General features: G+C 42.1%; 1 protein-coding gene across 2 annotated transcripts in view; it reads right to left on the reverse strand.

Annotated features, from left to right (window-relative positions):
- Positions 1-17,635, reverse strand: part of CRACR2A (calcium release activated channel regulator 2A) — a 181,379-nt gene that overhangs the window by 34,417 nt on the left and 129,327 nt on the right. For both annotated transcript variants that reach the window (XM_044277943.1, XM_044277942.1), the window contains exons 8-9: positions 3,260-3,447; positions 168-239 (exon numbers count right to left, since the gene is read on the reverse strand). In XM_044277943.1, the coding sequence (XP_044133878.1) occupies positions 168-239; positions 3,260-3,447 (260 nt within the window). The remainder of the gene's footprint in view (positions 1-167; positions 240-3,259; positions 3,448-17,635) is intronic.

Here is a 17,635-nt window from a genome sequence, read left to right on the forward strand (position 1 = left end):
CACCCCAGTCAATGGATGTCACCAACAGGCACCCTGTGGGCATCCAGTGTTGAGAACCTTTAACTAACAGAAGTGTGCCATAAAAGACAGAACCTCCCACCACCATTAGTTAAATGTAGCCTAAAAGGGCAGATGATAAATGTTCATTTTTGGCAGACAACACTTACCTTAACAAGTCAAGCTGTTTTAGAAGTGCTGAACGCTCTCGCTGAAGACTTTCTGTGACTCGGTATACCTCCCTATAATAAATGTATTGTTAAAACAAACATATCTTAAGAGGAGGAAAAGAGAAATATGAGCAATTGCAAATGTATATTCACTATGAATTAACAGAATTGATCTTAACTAGAGGGGTTTATTTACATGTTAAGGGTTAAGTTACAAAGTTATCTGCTAAAAACAGCATAGGGGATAATCATCTGATTGCTGGGGGTCTGACCACTGGGATCCCCACCGATCATGAGAATGGGTGCCCACCGATCATGAGCATGTCTGCTGCTGCTCCATTCATTCTCTATGAGACTGCTGGAGATAACTTAGTATAACACTTAGCTATCTCATGGACTTCCGTAGGGATAAATGGGCAGCAGTAGACATGCATTACCTGCCACTCCCTTCATTCAAGGAATGGAAACCCCATTCTTGTGATCGTTGTGGATTCCATCAGATGGTTACCTAACATAACTTGGCACAATCCTTTTCAAGTGACTGCTTACCAGGCCAAAATATGAAATAGGTCTCCCCACCTACCATGTGCCATTTATAATACTAGAGTGTTTTTTCATGCCCCCCCCCCCCCCCCTTCCTCCCCGAGCACCAGAGTCTGGCTGCAACTGCAACTTTTGCATCTGCACTTTCTTGTTTGTTCTGTCTATGGTTGAGGTCTTTAACATAAAAGATTTCAAGAATTACTTCAGAGCAGTAGTCTTCTAAAAGTCTGAATTCCTCACTCTTTTTCGTCTTTGGGCTACTGTTCTTTTCTTTACCTATTAAATCCAATGGCCAAACTTTAATGACCCATCACCCACAATCTCTTAGTATGGGGATCATTGGGAGTCTGACTGGTAGTAATCAGTTAGCTATGAAATATCCTAGCAAAATGCCATAACTATGCTGGGAAAGCCATCGTTATTAAGATGCAGCAACAGTTAAATAGGGTGTCCTATTTTAGATATTTCTGGCATATCTGATATGTAGGATAGCCACTAAGCCACAAAGAAAGAGCAGGACTGACGAACCTGATCAATCCACACTCTACAAGGTTGGACAATGGCCTGCATATAATACTTCAAGTCATGAACAGTGAAGTCAGGATGCATGTATGGTCCATTGTCATTGCTGAGGATCACTGAATCTAAACTCATCTGGATAAAAGTACTACTTCCTTATACTGTCTTATGCAGCAAAAATGGAGAAACAAACCCTATGGGTGCAAAAAAATTGCACCAGGATCAGATTTTAACTTTATTGGATTTAATTAAGAAAAATGATATGGAACAACAGGGGATGTCCAACTCAATCACGTTTTGTTAGAAGAGTTCCCTTATGATAAGCACATAGTAGGATGTTCCATTGTTTTGACCCACTGCAATCAGTTATTATCTGTGGGGGACAAGACAGCAAATGTTGAATTATCCCGCAGCTCCACCACAGGAGAGATATTTCACTGAAATAAGCGGTCTTCAGCATGTAACGGACAGACTTGCCAGGTCCTCGAGAGCCAGAGAGACTCTACTCTAGATAACTGAAGGACCAAAATGAGGGATTACCCTTAGTTTATACTGTATGTGAATATCCTATGTAATTTGTTTTTAACAAAAAAAAAACATTTTTTTGAAGTCACTCCATGCATTCTACTTCCTGTCCTGCCTCTTTAACTTCCTCCTGTGTTTGGACTTTTAGTACGACAAACAGGTTTGCTTGACTTTCTCAGTCAGACCATTCACTGTGGACATGAAGAGAATAATAGAGCTATCACACTGTTATCCCAATTCTACAATCTACTATTATTCTAAAAGATACCAACTTTCTCTCACAGGCTCAGTCAACTGACAACGAGGTCCCTATCTATATAGGAGTGTTATTTCTCTGTGTTGACTACTACAGCAGAGCAATATTTTGTATTTCATTTTCAGTGGCATTGTAATGCTGAAATAAAAAAGAAAATCAGCCCCAATTAAAATTTTTTTACATTTCTTTGAATATTGAGTATAAAAAATTTCCTGTATCTGACTGAAATGTCCCTTTAATCCACTAACAGGGTATTTGAAAATGTACGATCCAAACAAGAAATCCCTTTAAAGAAACTATGACAATGGTTTGCAGTGCTGAGAGATATTGCAAGGGACCAAAATCGCAAAAGCTGCTTATTAAGTAATCTGTGCACCGCAGACCTGGGCTTCTACTGTGGCATCTGAAGATATCAGGGAATGAAAAGTGTGTGAAATGAAAATACACTATTTGCATGAAGTGACATTGCAAATCATCATTTTTTTAAATGTCACAATGGCTACACAAAGTAAACAGACACCTTATTGATTGGTAGGTCCATTCACACGTCCGCAATTCTGTTCCGCATTTTGCAGAACGGAATTGCGGACCCATTCATTTCTATGGGGCCGCACGATGTGCTGTCCGGATCTGGAATTGCCGATCCGCACTTCCAGGTACGCAATTCCGTTCCCTAAAAAAATAGAACATGTCCTATTCTTAGGCATTTTCTATTAAGTGCCGGCCATGTGTGGTCCGCAAAATACGAAACGCACATTGCCGATGTCCGCAAAACATACACGGACGTGTGAATGGACCCTTAAGGTGCATTCGGCAGAGTTGTTTGTGGTCTGTAACCAGTGAGATACATGGGTTGGCATAGGAGATGTAGAAATCACTGCAAAAAGTGCACCACAATAATATGCAACTGACAGTTGCATATCATTGTGGTGCACCTTTTGCAGTGATTTATGTAATTGTATATTTGCATCCACACATTATCCAATCTTGTGTAGGATGCCATTATGGTGCATGTGGTCTGCTGCCGACATCCTCCATTGTATGCATTTTTGCTGGGGATTACCGTTAGCAACGGATCACATGCGGAGGAATTGCTTCCCCGGTTATAAACACACCACAGTGTTTGGGGTTTTTGAGCATTTCCTCCCATTTAGGCCACTGCTTATGCTTTACCCCTTAAAATGACTAATGCCATTGAATAAGGCCTTTGATAAAATCTCATGGAAAATCCAATCTGCAAAGTCAGTACATTTCTCTCTCCTCGTGCAGCTGGGAGGCCTCCTCCTGCAGAATCTTCAGTTGTCTCTGAGCGGTGATTAACTCTTGTGTGGTTCGTTCAACTTCTCGCCTCATCTCTTTGTTTGTTGACTTCAGCTTCTCGTTCTCGGCTTTGGTTTCATACTTATCATTATTCAGCTCTGTGCACTGACTCTCCAACTGCAACAGATCCAGAAGAACAAAGTAGAAAGATAGAACTAAATGAATGGCACAATGGCATAAAAGAAAACTGAGAGAAGTTCTAAAATATATTTTCAATTTTTGAGTGCTTCTTCCATGACATCCAATATACAGTACTAATACAAAAAGGGACAAAGGAAGAAAGAAACAAAGAAAGCAAGAAAGAATAGATGATATATGGATATATAGATAGATAATAGATAGATAGTAGATATATATATATATCACAACACAGACAAAGAAAGTCCGCAGCACTCCATAAAAGATAAAATGTGCTCTTTATTCACACATATCAAGTGACAACGTTTCGGTTCTCTCACAGAACCTTTCTCAAGTCCGGTCCATGGATATATAACAACACAGATAGAGCAGCAGCACAGTCAGAGGGAGTGAATAGGGTGCAACTCCTCAGGGAAGGCAGGCTTCTCCTCCACTGTATAATATGTCCAAAGAACGAGGCAGCACTCCAAATTCTAGTGAGAGGGTGATGACCCAATTTATTTCCCAGGCAACGTTTCGGCCTACTCAATGAGGCTTGACAAAGGCCTCATTGAGTAGGCCGAAACGTTGCCTGGGAAATAAATTGGGTCATCACCCTCTCACTAGAATTTGGAGTGCTGCCTCGTTCTTTGGACATATATATATATATATATATATATATATATAAAGAAAAAATATGGCAACACCAATTTACAATAATAGTCACGGGTTCTATGTCCCAGGGTGTAGCTTCTTACCCAAAAATATAGAAGGAAACGGACAGCACTTCCAATAGAAAACCGTGATTTATTCAGCAAAAGTGGCACAGTTTCCTTACATCTTTATATATATATATATATATATATATATATATATATATATATATTAGATAGATAGATAGATAGATAGATAGATAGATAGATAGATATTAGACATCTGGGCATATTGAATAGACAGAGGGACAGAGAACCCCATCTGTAAATTCTGGTGAATATTAGAAGACTTGTATTGTGTTAGTGGTCTTTCGTAACTTGTGCTCTACTTACTTTACTCAGCAGAAGATTATTGGCGCACTATGTTATTATCACAACTACATGGACATCAGAAAAATTCCATTTACAGAACTGCGTGGAAGCTTAGAGTCCACACAACTCAATATTTTGGCCATAAAGATTAATTTGCCTTTAGTCAAAAAAGCTTGTCCATGTTGTGACTGTTATGACAGACACAATATTACCTTGGCTGGTTTTCTGTCCACTTATGGGGGATTGAATGCACGGCACAGCTATCTAGATCCCATGGAGAGGAGAGCTGCAGAATACCTGCCCATATGCTGCTCAGCTTCATGGCTCAAGCTGCCAAAGATGATGGATCTGCCTAATAATCATATTCTACCCTTGTAGGGATGTTGGAAATACAATGCAGATAAAATAGATTACACAAATAAATATCCCTGGAGGTCTAGGGTATTTTAGTGGTTAATTATATTCTAATCCCAGGGTGAAGTAGGAACGTGTTCCTAGAATTTTATTTTATTTCCTGTCATTAATTGATAATATTAAGTCTGCCTGCAGCTACCTGTAGGGGGAGCTTACTGCATAGGGATATGTGCATACTGATCTGGGGTAGCTTAAAGGGACACTTACATCAGAGAGGGGTATTTTTTAAGCTCAATATTCATAGAATACAATCGTTTTAGACCCTTTGGCAGCTCCTTTATTCATTAAATCTGGTCCATTAAAAATGAAATAATTTTTTTAATGTAATAAAAATATTGTCTTCTTTTACCAATGAGATAAAAGTTCTTAATAAGGGGCAAGGCAATCTAATATTTTTAAACCGTGCTGCACAGGGAAGTGTTTATCTGCATGTTAATCCTCATTAGAATAGTAGGTGGAGGACAGGAATGACTGGCAGGATGAGGTATGTATACCGCATGTTGAACAGTATAAGGATATGGCCACATGTAGCATAAATATTGCAGATTTTCTGCAATGTAATTGTGTATGTAAAATCCGGATGTTAAAACCACAGCATGCCAATTTATGTTGCAGATATCTACCGTGGAATTCACCCTTTAAAACTCAGTGGGTGACACCTGCAGCAATTCCACAGTCTTTCAACACCAAAATCTGCAGCAAAATCCACACGATTTGGTGTGGAGTTTGCTACTGCAGATTTGGCTACATACAAAATTTTTTTTTTCTTTTTGTGCCATGTTAAAAATTGTAAAAGTAAATTGCATTTAAAGGGAGTCTGTCAGCAGATTTACCCCTTTTTAACAGTTGCCATTATGCTGTAGCCGCAAAACAGACGATTAACACAGTACCTTTATACGCTTTGGTGGACTTTTAAATCTGCCAAAAACGAACTTTGATGAGGGCTCGCAAGTGCCCAGGGCGGAGTCCACCGTGTTGGAGCCCAGGCAGCTCTGCCTCTTCGGCTCTTATCCCCGCCCAGCCTCCTCCTCTCCTCGCCTATCTGTTGTCTCTCCCCCTCAGCGAGATCCCGCGCCGACACGATGACTTCCTTGGTCGGGGCATGCGCATAAGCTACTGCGATGCCGTGTTGGCAATGGGCATTGCAGTGCGCATGCCCCGGCCAAGGAAGTTATCGCATCGGCGCGGGATCTCGCTGAGGGGGAGAGACAACAGATAGGCGAGCAGAGGAGGAGGCTGGGCGGGGATAAGAGCCGAAGAGGCAGAGCTGCCTGGGCTCCAACACGGTGGACTCCGCCCTGGGCACTTGCGAGCCCTCATCAAAGTTCGTTTTTGGCAGATTTAAAAGTCCACCAAAGCGTATAAAGGTACTGTGTTAATCGTCTGTTTTGCGGCTACAGCATAATGGCAACTGTTAAAAAGGGGTAAATCTGCTGACAGACTCCCTTTAAATTTAGTAAAAAAAAAAAAAAAAGCTCTGAATTATAAATAATAGATAATTAAAAGTCTTAAATGAATGGTTGGCAACGAACGGAATAAAGGTTTTAGTGAAGGAGGGGCACCACACTAGTGAAGAAAATCCTTCATCAGTGTAAAAAGTAATAAAAAGTATAAAATCCCTGACCGCTATATAGCATAGGGGAGGTGTGGTGCTCTAATTGAATCACCAGCCCTCACTCCTCCATGGTCCAACTGATGGTTTGGAGAAGCATTATTACTATTGGGGGCACTGTAGGGGACACTATTACTAGTGAGGGCACTCTAGGAGATGAATTCTACTATTGGTGGGACTTTTAGGACTCTTGGATTACTGTGGGGGAGGCACTCTGACACAGTATTAGCTTGGCACAATTATTTTTTTTTTTATCAGATATTAACACATGGGGTGTTAATATCTGATACAAAATTGATGAAAGTGTCCCTTTAATAGTTAAATGGAAAATTAAAATCAGATACTAATACGCATCCTTTTTTTATTTTTTTATCTGGGTGTGAGAAAACTCAACGCATTTTGCCCATGCTTTCTGCATAGGGCCATGCATATATGTATAACACCACAATAAGGCAGGGGATCATTTGTATAGAGGTTAGATAACTAGCTGTTGGAGGATTTTTATGTTGTGAAACTTGAAAGGCCAATTTATCTTAGCTAAAAGCGCTACTTAAAATGTAGAAAACAAGAGGAGCCGAACAGCTGGATTTACATAAACATGAAACAGGAAGAGAAAGCAAGAGACTCATTATATTCCTGTTATATTCTCCGCTACATCAAAGATAATCGTTCTTCCCTAATACTCAATGCCCCAAAATAAAAAACACAAAGTTTAGAACATGAGAAATGAAAGGTAATATGTATAATAAGGCGTATTCATTAAAGGGGTTGTCCGGGTTCAGAGCTGAACCCGGACATACCCTTATTTTCACCCCGGCAGCCCTCCTGAGCCTGGCATCGGAGCATCTCATGCTCCGATGCGCTCCCGTGCCCTGCGCTAGATCGCGCAGGGCACAGGCTCTTGTGTTTACAATAACACACTGCCGGGCGGTAACTTCCGCCCAGCAGTGTGTTCGGTGACGTCACCGGCTCTGAGGGGCGGGCTTTAGCTCTGCCCTAGCCGTTTTACTGGCTAGGGCAGAGCCAAATCCCGCCCATCAGTGCCGGTGACGTCACCGGGGTTCCTGTCAGCCCCATAGAGAGCCCCGGTACGTCACCGGAACTCAGAAAAATGCCTTTGCCCTGCGCGATTTAGCGCAGGGCAAAGGAGAGCATCGGAGCATGAACTGCTCCGATGCTCATGTCAGGGGGGCTGCCGGGGTGAAAATGGAGGGATGTCCAGGTTCAGCTCTGAACCTGGACAACCCCTTTAACTGATAACAGTGCTTGCAGCAACATTTTAGGTTGGAAATCGATTAATAGAAACTGGCATACACAATCAGTAGTAATTATTTATATCAGTCAGGTAATATGTGCCTCATGCCTCTGAGGTGTCAGTAATGAGATGTGTCAATTTTTATGCCAACTTAATGGGGCTCATCTGCTTTTGACAATCCATACATTATTAGAATAAGATGATCCCAAACTGACCCTTGGCGACCAGCTGCAATCTGTGGGGAAACCTGGCAGTAAGTGTTTAATATCCCTGACTAGAGATGAGCGATTTGAAGTGGACGAAGTGGAATTCGATCCGAAGTTCAGGAAAAATTCGATTTGCATCGAATCCGAATTTCCTTACGCTTTGTGATAACGAATCCTATCCTAAAATGGCTGCTGCCCGTGAGAGGACATGAAGCAAGGAACTCTGGAAAAGCGGCATCACCCACAATGCCATGCATGCAGCCAATCAGCAGACAGTCAGCCCTGTGATGTCACAGCCCTATAAATAGTGTCAGCCATCTTGGATTCTGCCATTTTCCAGTGTACTTAGTGCAGGGAGAGATGTCAGTAGGCACTAAAGACAGTGCTAGGAAAGACTTCATTGTGCTAAAAAAAACAATTTACAAGGGCAGGGAAAGATTATTCAAGGTGTAGGGAAAGGATAGGGAGGAATCATACCACAGCATTTTTATTGAACAGGGTTCAGTAGAGGAGGTTACAGCTAGTGATGAGCAGTATAGGCAATATTCATTTTCACAATATTTCGAAAATTTTTGGCCTAATATTCGCAAATTCTAGAATTCGTGATCTCCAGTCATTATTTTTTTGATTGCGAAAATCAGAAATGTAATATGCGTGTATTGCGCGCGCAATAAAGACGTGGCTCACTTTTGCTACATTTTTCAAGCTGCTAGAAGTTTCCTGAGACAATGCTTGGCAGCAGCTTTCGTGACTGTGAGGAAGTACTCCTGATCACTGTAAGTAATTTTAAATTACAGCACAGTTTTTTATTACATTTTGCATGTATGGCAGAACAATAACTTTATATGCAGATATAGTGCTCCAATATATTTGCGATTGTGCAAATCGGCACAAATTATGCGCATATTTTTTGGCGCAATACATGCAACATTTTATCCCTATCACATTAGTAATCCCTATCACAACACAGTAATTCCTATCACACTACCTAACAACCTGCACTGGAATCAGCTATACTATATCACTATCTAACCTACACTGACTATCTCCCACTAACTATCTCTAATATATATATATATATATATATATATATATATAAGCTAACTAACTATCTAATGTAATTGAATAAGGATCCAGATGACTTAGCAAAGCACAGAGCACAGCAATGACACTGCTCTCTCTCTCTCTCTCTCTCTCAGAACTGCAAAAAACAGCAGAAAATGGCTTCTGGGGAGTTTCTTATACACTCACCTAAAGAATTATTAGGAACACCTGTTCTATTTCTCATTAATGCGATTATCTAGTCATCCAATCACATGGCAGTTGCTTCAATGCATGTAGGGTTGTGGTCCTGGTCAATCTCCTGAACTCCAAACTGAAGTCAATCTCCTGAACTCCAAACTGAATGTCAGAATGGGAAAGAAAGGGGATTTAAGCAATTTTGAGCGTGGCATGGTTGTTGGTGCCAGACCGGCCGGTCTGAGTATTTCACAATCTGCTCAGTTACTGGGATTTTCACGCTCAACCATTTCTAGGGTTTACAAAGAATGGTGTGAAAAGGGAAAAACATCCAGTATGCGGCAGTCCTGTGGGCGAAAATGCCTTGTTGATGCTAGAGGTCAGAGGAGAATGGGCCGACTGATTCAAGCTGATGGAAGAGCATCGTTGACTGAAATAACCACTCGTTACAACCGAGGTATGCAGCAAAGCATTTGTGAAGCCACAACACGCACAACCTTGAGGCGGATGGGCTACAACAGCAGAAGACCCCACGGGTACCACTTATCATCACTACAAATAGGAAAAAGAGGCTACAATTTGCACGAGTTCACCAAAATTGGACTGTTGAAGACTGGAAAAATGTTGCCTGGTCTGATGAGTCTCGATTTCTGTTGAGGCATTCAAATGGTAGAGTCCGAATTAGGCGTAAACAGAATGAGAACATGTATCCATCATGCCTTGTTACCACTGTGCAGGCTGGTGGTTGGTGGTGTAATGGTGTGGGGGATGTTTTCTGGGCACACTTTAGGCCCCTTAGTGCCAAGTGGCCATCGTTTAAATGCCACGGGCTACCTGAGCATTGTTTCTGACCATGTGCATCCCTTCATGCCACGTAGAATTAAGGCAGTTCTGAAGGCAAAAGGGGGTCCAACACCGTATTAGTATGGTGTTCCTAATAATTCTTTAGGTGAGTGTATAATAAGGGGTATGCAACTTTCCCATTGGTTGCTAGGGATGTTGCTAAGCTCAGACAAAGATATTGCAGCCTTCACATTGGCCCACAAGCAAGAAGGGAGGATACTGATGAAATAAAATCTAGAATATTCGCGATTACGAATATATAACACTATTACTCTATATCTTTGCGAATTCTCGAAGTGCCGATATTCGCGATAAAAATTCGCGATTAGAATATTTGCGATCAACACTAGTTACAGCCTGGGTAATAGGAACAATCCTATTACACTTTGCTGCACTGACTGGAGATCCAAATTATTATACTGCTCTGTAATTCCAGCGAACCATTCTTGTTATTGGGGTGTACTGTTTGATACAGACATTAATAGGGTTTATTACAAGGAAATATTTCTACATCTTATTTGCCCTTGTGCAGTGCAGTTATATGTTCTAAAGCATTTTTTAGCTTGTATTAGTGGGGGGAAAAAAGCGCTTATTAGCCGTTGTGTGGTGAAGTGCAAACATTATAGCCCTTTTTCCCGTGCATTAATGGCAAAAGAAAAATACATTTGCCGTTCAGCGGTGCAGTTATATGTTCTAAAACCCTTTTTGCCATGTATTAGTGGCAAAAGTAAAATATATTTGCCGTTCAGCGGTGCAGTTATATGTTCTAAAGCCCTTTTTTCCATGTATTAGTGGCAAAAGTAAAATATATTTGCCGTTCAGCGGTGCAGTTATATATTCTAAAGCCCTTTTTGCCGTGTATTAGTGGCAAAAGCAAAATATATTTGCCGTTCAGCAGTGCAGTTATATGTTCTAAAGCCTTCTGTGGCGTGTATAAGTGGAAAAAAAATAAGGGTCTATTTGCCATTCAGCTGTGCAGTTACAGTAAGGTCCATAAATATTGGGACATCGACAAAATTCTAACATTTTTGGCTCTATACACCACCACAATGGATTAGAAATGAAACAAACAAGATGTGCTTTAACTGCAGACTGTCAGTTTTAATTTGAGGGTATTTGCATCCTAATCAGGTGAATAGTGTAGGAATTACAACAGTTTGCATATGTGCCTCCCACTTGGTTATGGGACCAAAAGTAATGGGACAATCGGCTTCTTAGCTGTTCCATGGCCAGGTGTGTTATTCCCTCATTATCCCAATTACAATGAGCATATAAAAGGTCCAGAGATAATTTCTAGTGTGCTATTTGCATTTGCAATCTGTTGCTGTCAACTCTCAAGATGAGATCCAAAGAGCTGTCACTATCAGTCAAGCAAGCCATCATTAGGCTGAAAAAACTAAACAAACCCATCAGAGAGATAGCAAAAACATTAGGCATGGCCAAAACAACTGTTTGGAACATTCTTAAAAAGAAGGAATGCAGCGGTGAGCTCAGCAACACCAAAAGACCCGGAAGACCATGGAAAACAACTGTCGTAGATGATCGACGAATTCTTTCCCTCGTGAAGAAAACACCCTTCACAACAGTTGGCCAGATCAAGAACACTCTCCAGGAGGTAGGTGTATGTGTGTCAAAGTCAATAATCAAGAGAAGAGTTCACCAGAGTGAATACAGAGGGTTCACTACAAGATATAAACCATTGGTGAGCCTCAAAAACAGGAAAAACAGGAAGATTAGTGTTTGCCAAACAACATCTAAAAAAGCTTTCACAGTTCTGAAACAACATCCAATGGAGAGAAGAGACCAAGATCAACTTGTACCAGAGTGATGGGAAGAGAAGAGTATGGAGAAGGAAAGGAACTGTTCATGATCCTAAGCATACCACCTCATCAGTGAAGCATGGTGGTTGTAGTGTTATGGCATGGGCATGTATGGCTGCCAATGGAACTGGAGAAGTCACATTGATGATGTGACTTCTGACAAAAGCAGCAGGATGAATTCTGAAGTGTTTTGGGCAATATTATCTGCTCATATTCAGCCAAATGCTTCAGAACTCATTAGACGGCGCTTCACAGTGCAGCTAGACAATGATCCAAAGCATACTGCAAAAGCAACCAAAGAGTTTTTTAAGGGTAAGAAGTGGAATGTTATGCAATGGCCAAGTCAATCACCTGACCTGAATCCGATTGAGCATGCATTTCACTTGCTGAAGACGAAACTGAAGGGAAAATGCCCCAAGAACAAGCAGGAACTGAAGACAGTTGGAGTAGAGGCCTGGCAGAGGATCACCAGGGATGAAACCCAGCATCTGGTGATGTCTATGCGTTCCAGACTTCAGGCTGTAATTGACTGCAAAGGATTTGCAACCAAGTATTAAAAAGTGAAAGTTTGCTTTATGATTATTATGTCCCATTAATTTTGGTCCTGTAACAAGTGGGAGGCACATATGCAAACTGTTGAAATTCCTACATCATTCACCTGATTTGGATGTAAATACTCTCAAATTAAAGCTGACAGTCTGCAGTTAAAGCACATATTGTTCATTTAATTTCAAATCCATTGTGGTGGTGTATAAAGCCCAACATTTTAGAATTGTGTCGATGTCCTAATATTTATGGACCTGACTGTATATGTTCTAAAGCCCTTTTTGTCGTGTAATAGTTGCAAAATAAAAATATATTTGCCGTTAAGCGGTGCACTTACATGTACTAAAGCCTTTTTTGGCATGTATAAGTAGAAAAAAATAAGGGTCTATTTCCCGTTTAGGGGTGCTCAACAGACAGGATCAGTTTTTTGGGGGTTATTGTTCTGACGGATCAGAGGAAGGGCAAAATAATCAGTGTCATCAACACAAACTTACTGTTGACACCCTCTCCACTCTGTCGGGGAGCTCTACTTGTATAAGCATTTAATAGACCAGGTTCTGTAGAACTCTATGTGGAATCAGCTGGCGACAGTGTAAAAGTAGTGTGCTTCTTCTTGGCGCTAACATCGACCTGTAAGGCTGAGTTCATACTTTAGTTATTTGGTCAGTTTTGGCCCTGTGACTGCCCAAATAAGTGAAGTGTGCAGTGATTCTAAGAGCGACGCCTGTCATCTGTATTTTACTCACAGTATTATTTCACTATCACAGCAGACTCCCTATGTGTGTTACTGCAAGGCACAGTGTTCTACTCCACTATAAAGGCTCTCTGCAGCCAGGAAATAGCCGATTTTTAACGTGATTCGCCGCAAATATATTCGGATCGAACAAAAATTTTTAAAAACATTTGGCAAACCAGCCGAATTGAATTTTTGAAAGATTCGTTCATCTCTAACAGTGACCATTCAAATCATTTGGTTGATAGGACAGGTCCTCCAGAACAAGAGGTGTTCTTTGTAAATGCTCTTAAAGTGTATCTGAGTTTCCCCAAAAAGTTTTCATAATGGTTGTGCTTCTTTGGGTTTGGTTGGGCTTCCTTAAAGCTTCTTCCAGCCATATTACTCCCTGCTTCAGCTGCACAGCTAGATGCATTTTGCTCAGAAGCAGTGGGTGTCTTTCTTCTGCCAATACTGTATGCAGTGACCTCACTTCCCTTACTTCCCACTATGTTTGTTGTCTTCTAAGGAGCTTAGAAAGCTGATAAGGAGGGATACATAACACTTACAAAAAGGCTATCATAATCAGAAGTAGAGGTGGGACGAATCCAATTTTTTTCCAATTCGAAACCCGAAAAGGTTCTCAAATCTATTGAATCTTTTGAATCTCGAATCCTACGAATCCTGTACATAAGAATTGTGTGAACGGCGTAAGAAACAAAGTGATCCAAACACTTATGGGGGGGGATCTGTGTATGACACTGCTATGGGAGGGGATCTGTGGATGGCATTGTTATGGGGGGGATTTGTGGATGGCACTGTTATGGGGATCTATGGATGGCACTTTTATGGGGGAATCTGTGGATGGCACTGTCATGGGGGATCTGTGGATGGCACTGTTATGGAGGATCTCTGTATGGCACTGTTATGGGGGATCTCTGGATGGCACTGTTATGGGGGATCTCTGGATGGCACTGTTATGGGGGATCTCTGGATGGCACTGTTATGGGGGATCTCTGGATGGCACTGTTATGGGGGGATCTGTCGATGGCACTGTTATAGGGGGATCTGTGGATGGCACTGTTATGGGGGATCTGTGGATGGCACTGTTATGGGGGATCTGTGGATGGCACTATTATGGGGGGGATCTGTGGATGGCACTGTTATGGGGGATCTGTGGATGGCACTGTTATGGGGGATCTCTGGATGGCACTGTTATGGGTGATCTCTTGATGGCACTGTTATGGGGATCTCTGGATGGCACTGTTATGGGGGATCTCTGGATGGTACTGTGATGGGGAAATCTGTGGATGACACATATATAGCATCTTATGCTATGTGCCATCCACAGATCCCCCCCATAACAGTGTCCCTGCAGTGTGAATGACCCCCCAATACAGGGGCTGGGGCCGGCATCTGGATTAGGAATGACAGCGGGGACTGGTGCAGTCCCTGCATTCAAATGCACTAGCCCCGCTCACTGTAGTATATCTTATGATCTAACCTGCATTGTTAAGATATAATAATCCATCTGTATTACTTACATTACAACATTAAGTTCCGTAGCAGAGAGGAGGGAGGAGGTACGCCGGGAGGACAGGCGGGTGGCGCGTCACTCACTACGTCACGCGCCCGTGCCGCCTGCTTCATTCATAAAGTGGGCGGCACAGGCACGTGACGTTGTGAGTGATGCGCCGCCCGCCCATCCTCCCGGCCTGCATCCTCCCGGCCTGCATCCTCTCTCCTCTCTGCTATGGAACTTAATGTTGTAATGTAAGTAATACAGATGAATTATACCTTAACAATGCAGGTTAGATTATAAGATTATACTACAGTGAGCAGGGCCGGTGCATTAGAATACAGGGACTGCACCAGTCCCCGCTGTCATGGATTCGTCGGATTCGAATTTAGCAAATGAGGTCGGGATTCGAGTCCACAAATCCAACAAGATTCGAGGGATTCGTGGATTCGACGGATTCGTCATCCCACCTCTAATTTGAAGCAGTATAGAAGCAGTTGTTTTATCAGTCTTACAATCTCAACTAGCTCTGACACACCCCTACTTCCTCTCAGTCATCTTTTGAGTCTCTGTTACCAGACATGGATCTTGCCTGACAACAGGCAGTGGACTGCAACTTAGGTGGAAGCAAGACCTCTAGTAGGCCATGACTTTACAGCTTTTTTCAGGCGGATGCAATCATATCTGTTTAAATAAAGTGATTTAGGAATTCGCTAGTTACACCATTCTCTTTCTATTAAGTGAAATTAAATTGTGTGAAAGTACAGTGACTCTTTAAGAACTAGGATCCTGATCAGTGGGGCCGCTTCCCATTAAGGGCTCATGCACACAACCGTATGTATTTTGCGGTCCGCAGAAAATGGTTCCACAAAAAATGCGTATGACGTCTGTGTGTATTCCGTATTCCGGAACAGCTGGCCCCTAATCGAACAGTACTATCCTTGTCTGTAATGTGGACAATAAGGGCTCATGCACATGAACGTATTTTCTTTCCGTGACCGTTCCGTTTTTTTTGCGGACCTTATGCGGAACCATTAATTTCAATGGGTCTGCAAAAAAACGGAATTTACTCCGTGTGCATTCGGTTTCCGTATGTCCATATTTCCGTTCCGCAAAATAAAAGAACATGTCCTATTATTGTCCGCATTACGGACAAGGATAGTACTGTTCTATTAGGGGCCAGCTGTTCCATTCTGCAATACGTAATGCACACGGACGTCATCCGTATTTTTTGGGGATCCGTTTTTGGGGGACCACAAAATTCTTATGGCCGTGTGCATGAGACCTAATAAGACATGTTCTATTTTTTTGCGAAACGGAAATACGGACATACGGAAACGGAATGCACACGGAGTAACTTCCATTTTTTTGTGGACCCATTAAACTAAATAGTTCTGCATAAGGTCCACAAAAAAAACGGAACAGACACGGAAAGAAAATGCGTTCGTGTGCATGAGCCCTAACTCAGTTCCTTAATAGATAATATAGGCAAATAGATTTAAAGGGTTTGTCCACTCTTTTACAAGTGATGGCCTATCCTCAGAACTCACCATCATTATCTGATTACTGAAAGTCCGACACCCCGTATCCCGACAATCAGCTGTTCTGCAGTTGCTCTGGTACCAGAAGCTGTCGCTGGAACGATACAGCTCTACTTGTTGGGCAGTGGATGGAGCTGGTTATTTTTTTTATGTATAGGGACAGTGAGTTCAGGTGATTTTGAACCATATGCAGTAATCCAGAGGCCACTGAATAATTAGAAGGCCACTTCTAATAGAATTTACTGTTAATAAAGGAATTTTGCACATTATTTTTTTCTAATGTGTGGTAAGGTATATAAATTAAATTACACCTGGCTGAGACAGAGAGAGTTAATTTCAAGGCAATAGCAACCATTACTAGGCAGGGGCACGTCTAACCCCTTGGGCTTGGCTTCCTCCTGTAAGGCAGCAGTTAGCAAGTGAAGCCTCATTCACACGTCCGTGTTTCACGGACATGTACTGTACGTATTCTCCACGGACAGCACACGTCCTCATTCAATTTAATGTGTGTATTCAGACATCAGTGTTTTAGCATGGTCCGTGGGTCTGTGTTTTTAGCACGGATGCATGCTCTATTTTGTCCATGTTCACGGATCCATTACGTCCATTATAATCTATGAGTCAGTGAAAACCATGGATGCAACACGGATGCCATCCATGTTGCATCCGTGTTTCACAGATCATTAGGAAGAGATGCTATAAAAATAATTTTTTAAATTCACTGTTCAGTGTCAGTGAAACATGGATGCAACACGGACAGCAAAAAACAGACACACGTACCCAACACGGATCCTTCATGGCTTCATGGATGCATCACTGACCACCTGCTCATGGATTTGAGCACAGAAATGGACGTGTGAATAAGGCTTGAGTGAGAGAGTTGGTGGATGTAAGCAGCCCTGTGAATATCTGCAGAGAATATCTGGGGCCAAAAAGAGAAGAAAACTCACAAAAAATGGAATTATTTAGAGAAGGTTAAGCAGTGAAACTGGAGGGTACAAGGAAACAGAATGTCATGATAACGTTTGCGTTTTGGCTATTGGACTCTACAGCTTTGGCTTGGTTTAAAGGCCTCAGGTCCCCAGTCATGCCACAGAGAAACAGATGGCTGGTCTGATGAAGGTCTACACCCTGCAGTGGGCACTATAGACACATACCTATTTTGGAGAATATGGCACCCCCAAGCTGGACTAGAGTGAAGCATAGCTGTCTATATCAAGTGCATCTGGATGGAGTAAATTCTCTTTTCTCAGCCAGGAATATCATTTAGGCCTCATGCACACGGCCGTGTTCCGCGGCCGAGAGTGGACCGTGGAAACCCGGCCGGGATTCCTCCTGACAGCATGAGCGCACAGCGTCATTGGTTGCTATGACGCCGTGCGCTTCATGCAGCCGCTGCTGTACAGTAATACACTTGCTATGACGCCGTGCGCTTCATGCAGCCGCTGCTGTACAG

Source organism: Bufo gargarizans, chromosome 2 (assembly GCF_014858855.1).
Source record: "Bufo gargarizans isolate SCDJY-AF-19 chromosome 2, ASM1485885v1, whole genome shotgun sequence".
NCBI lineage: Eukaryota > Metazoa > Chordata > Amphibia > Anura > Bufonidae > Bufo > Bufo gargarizans.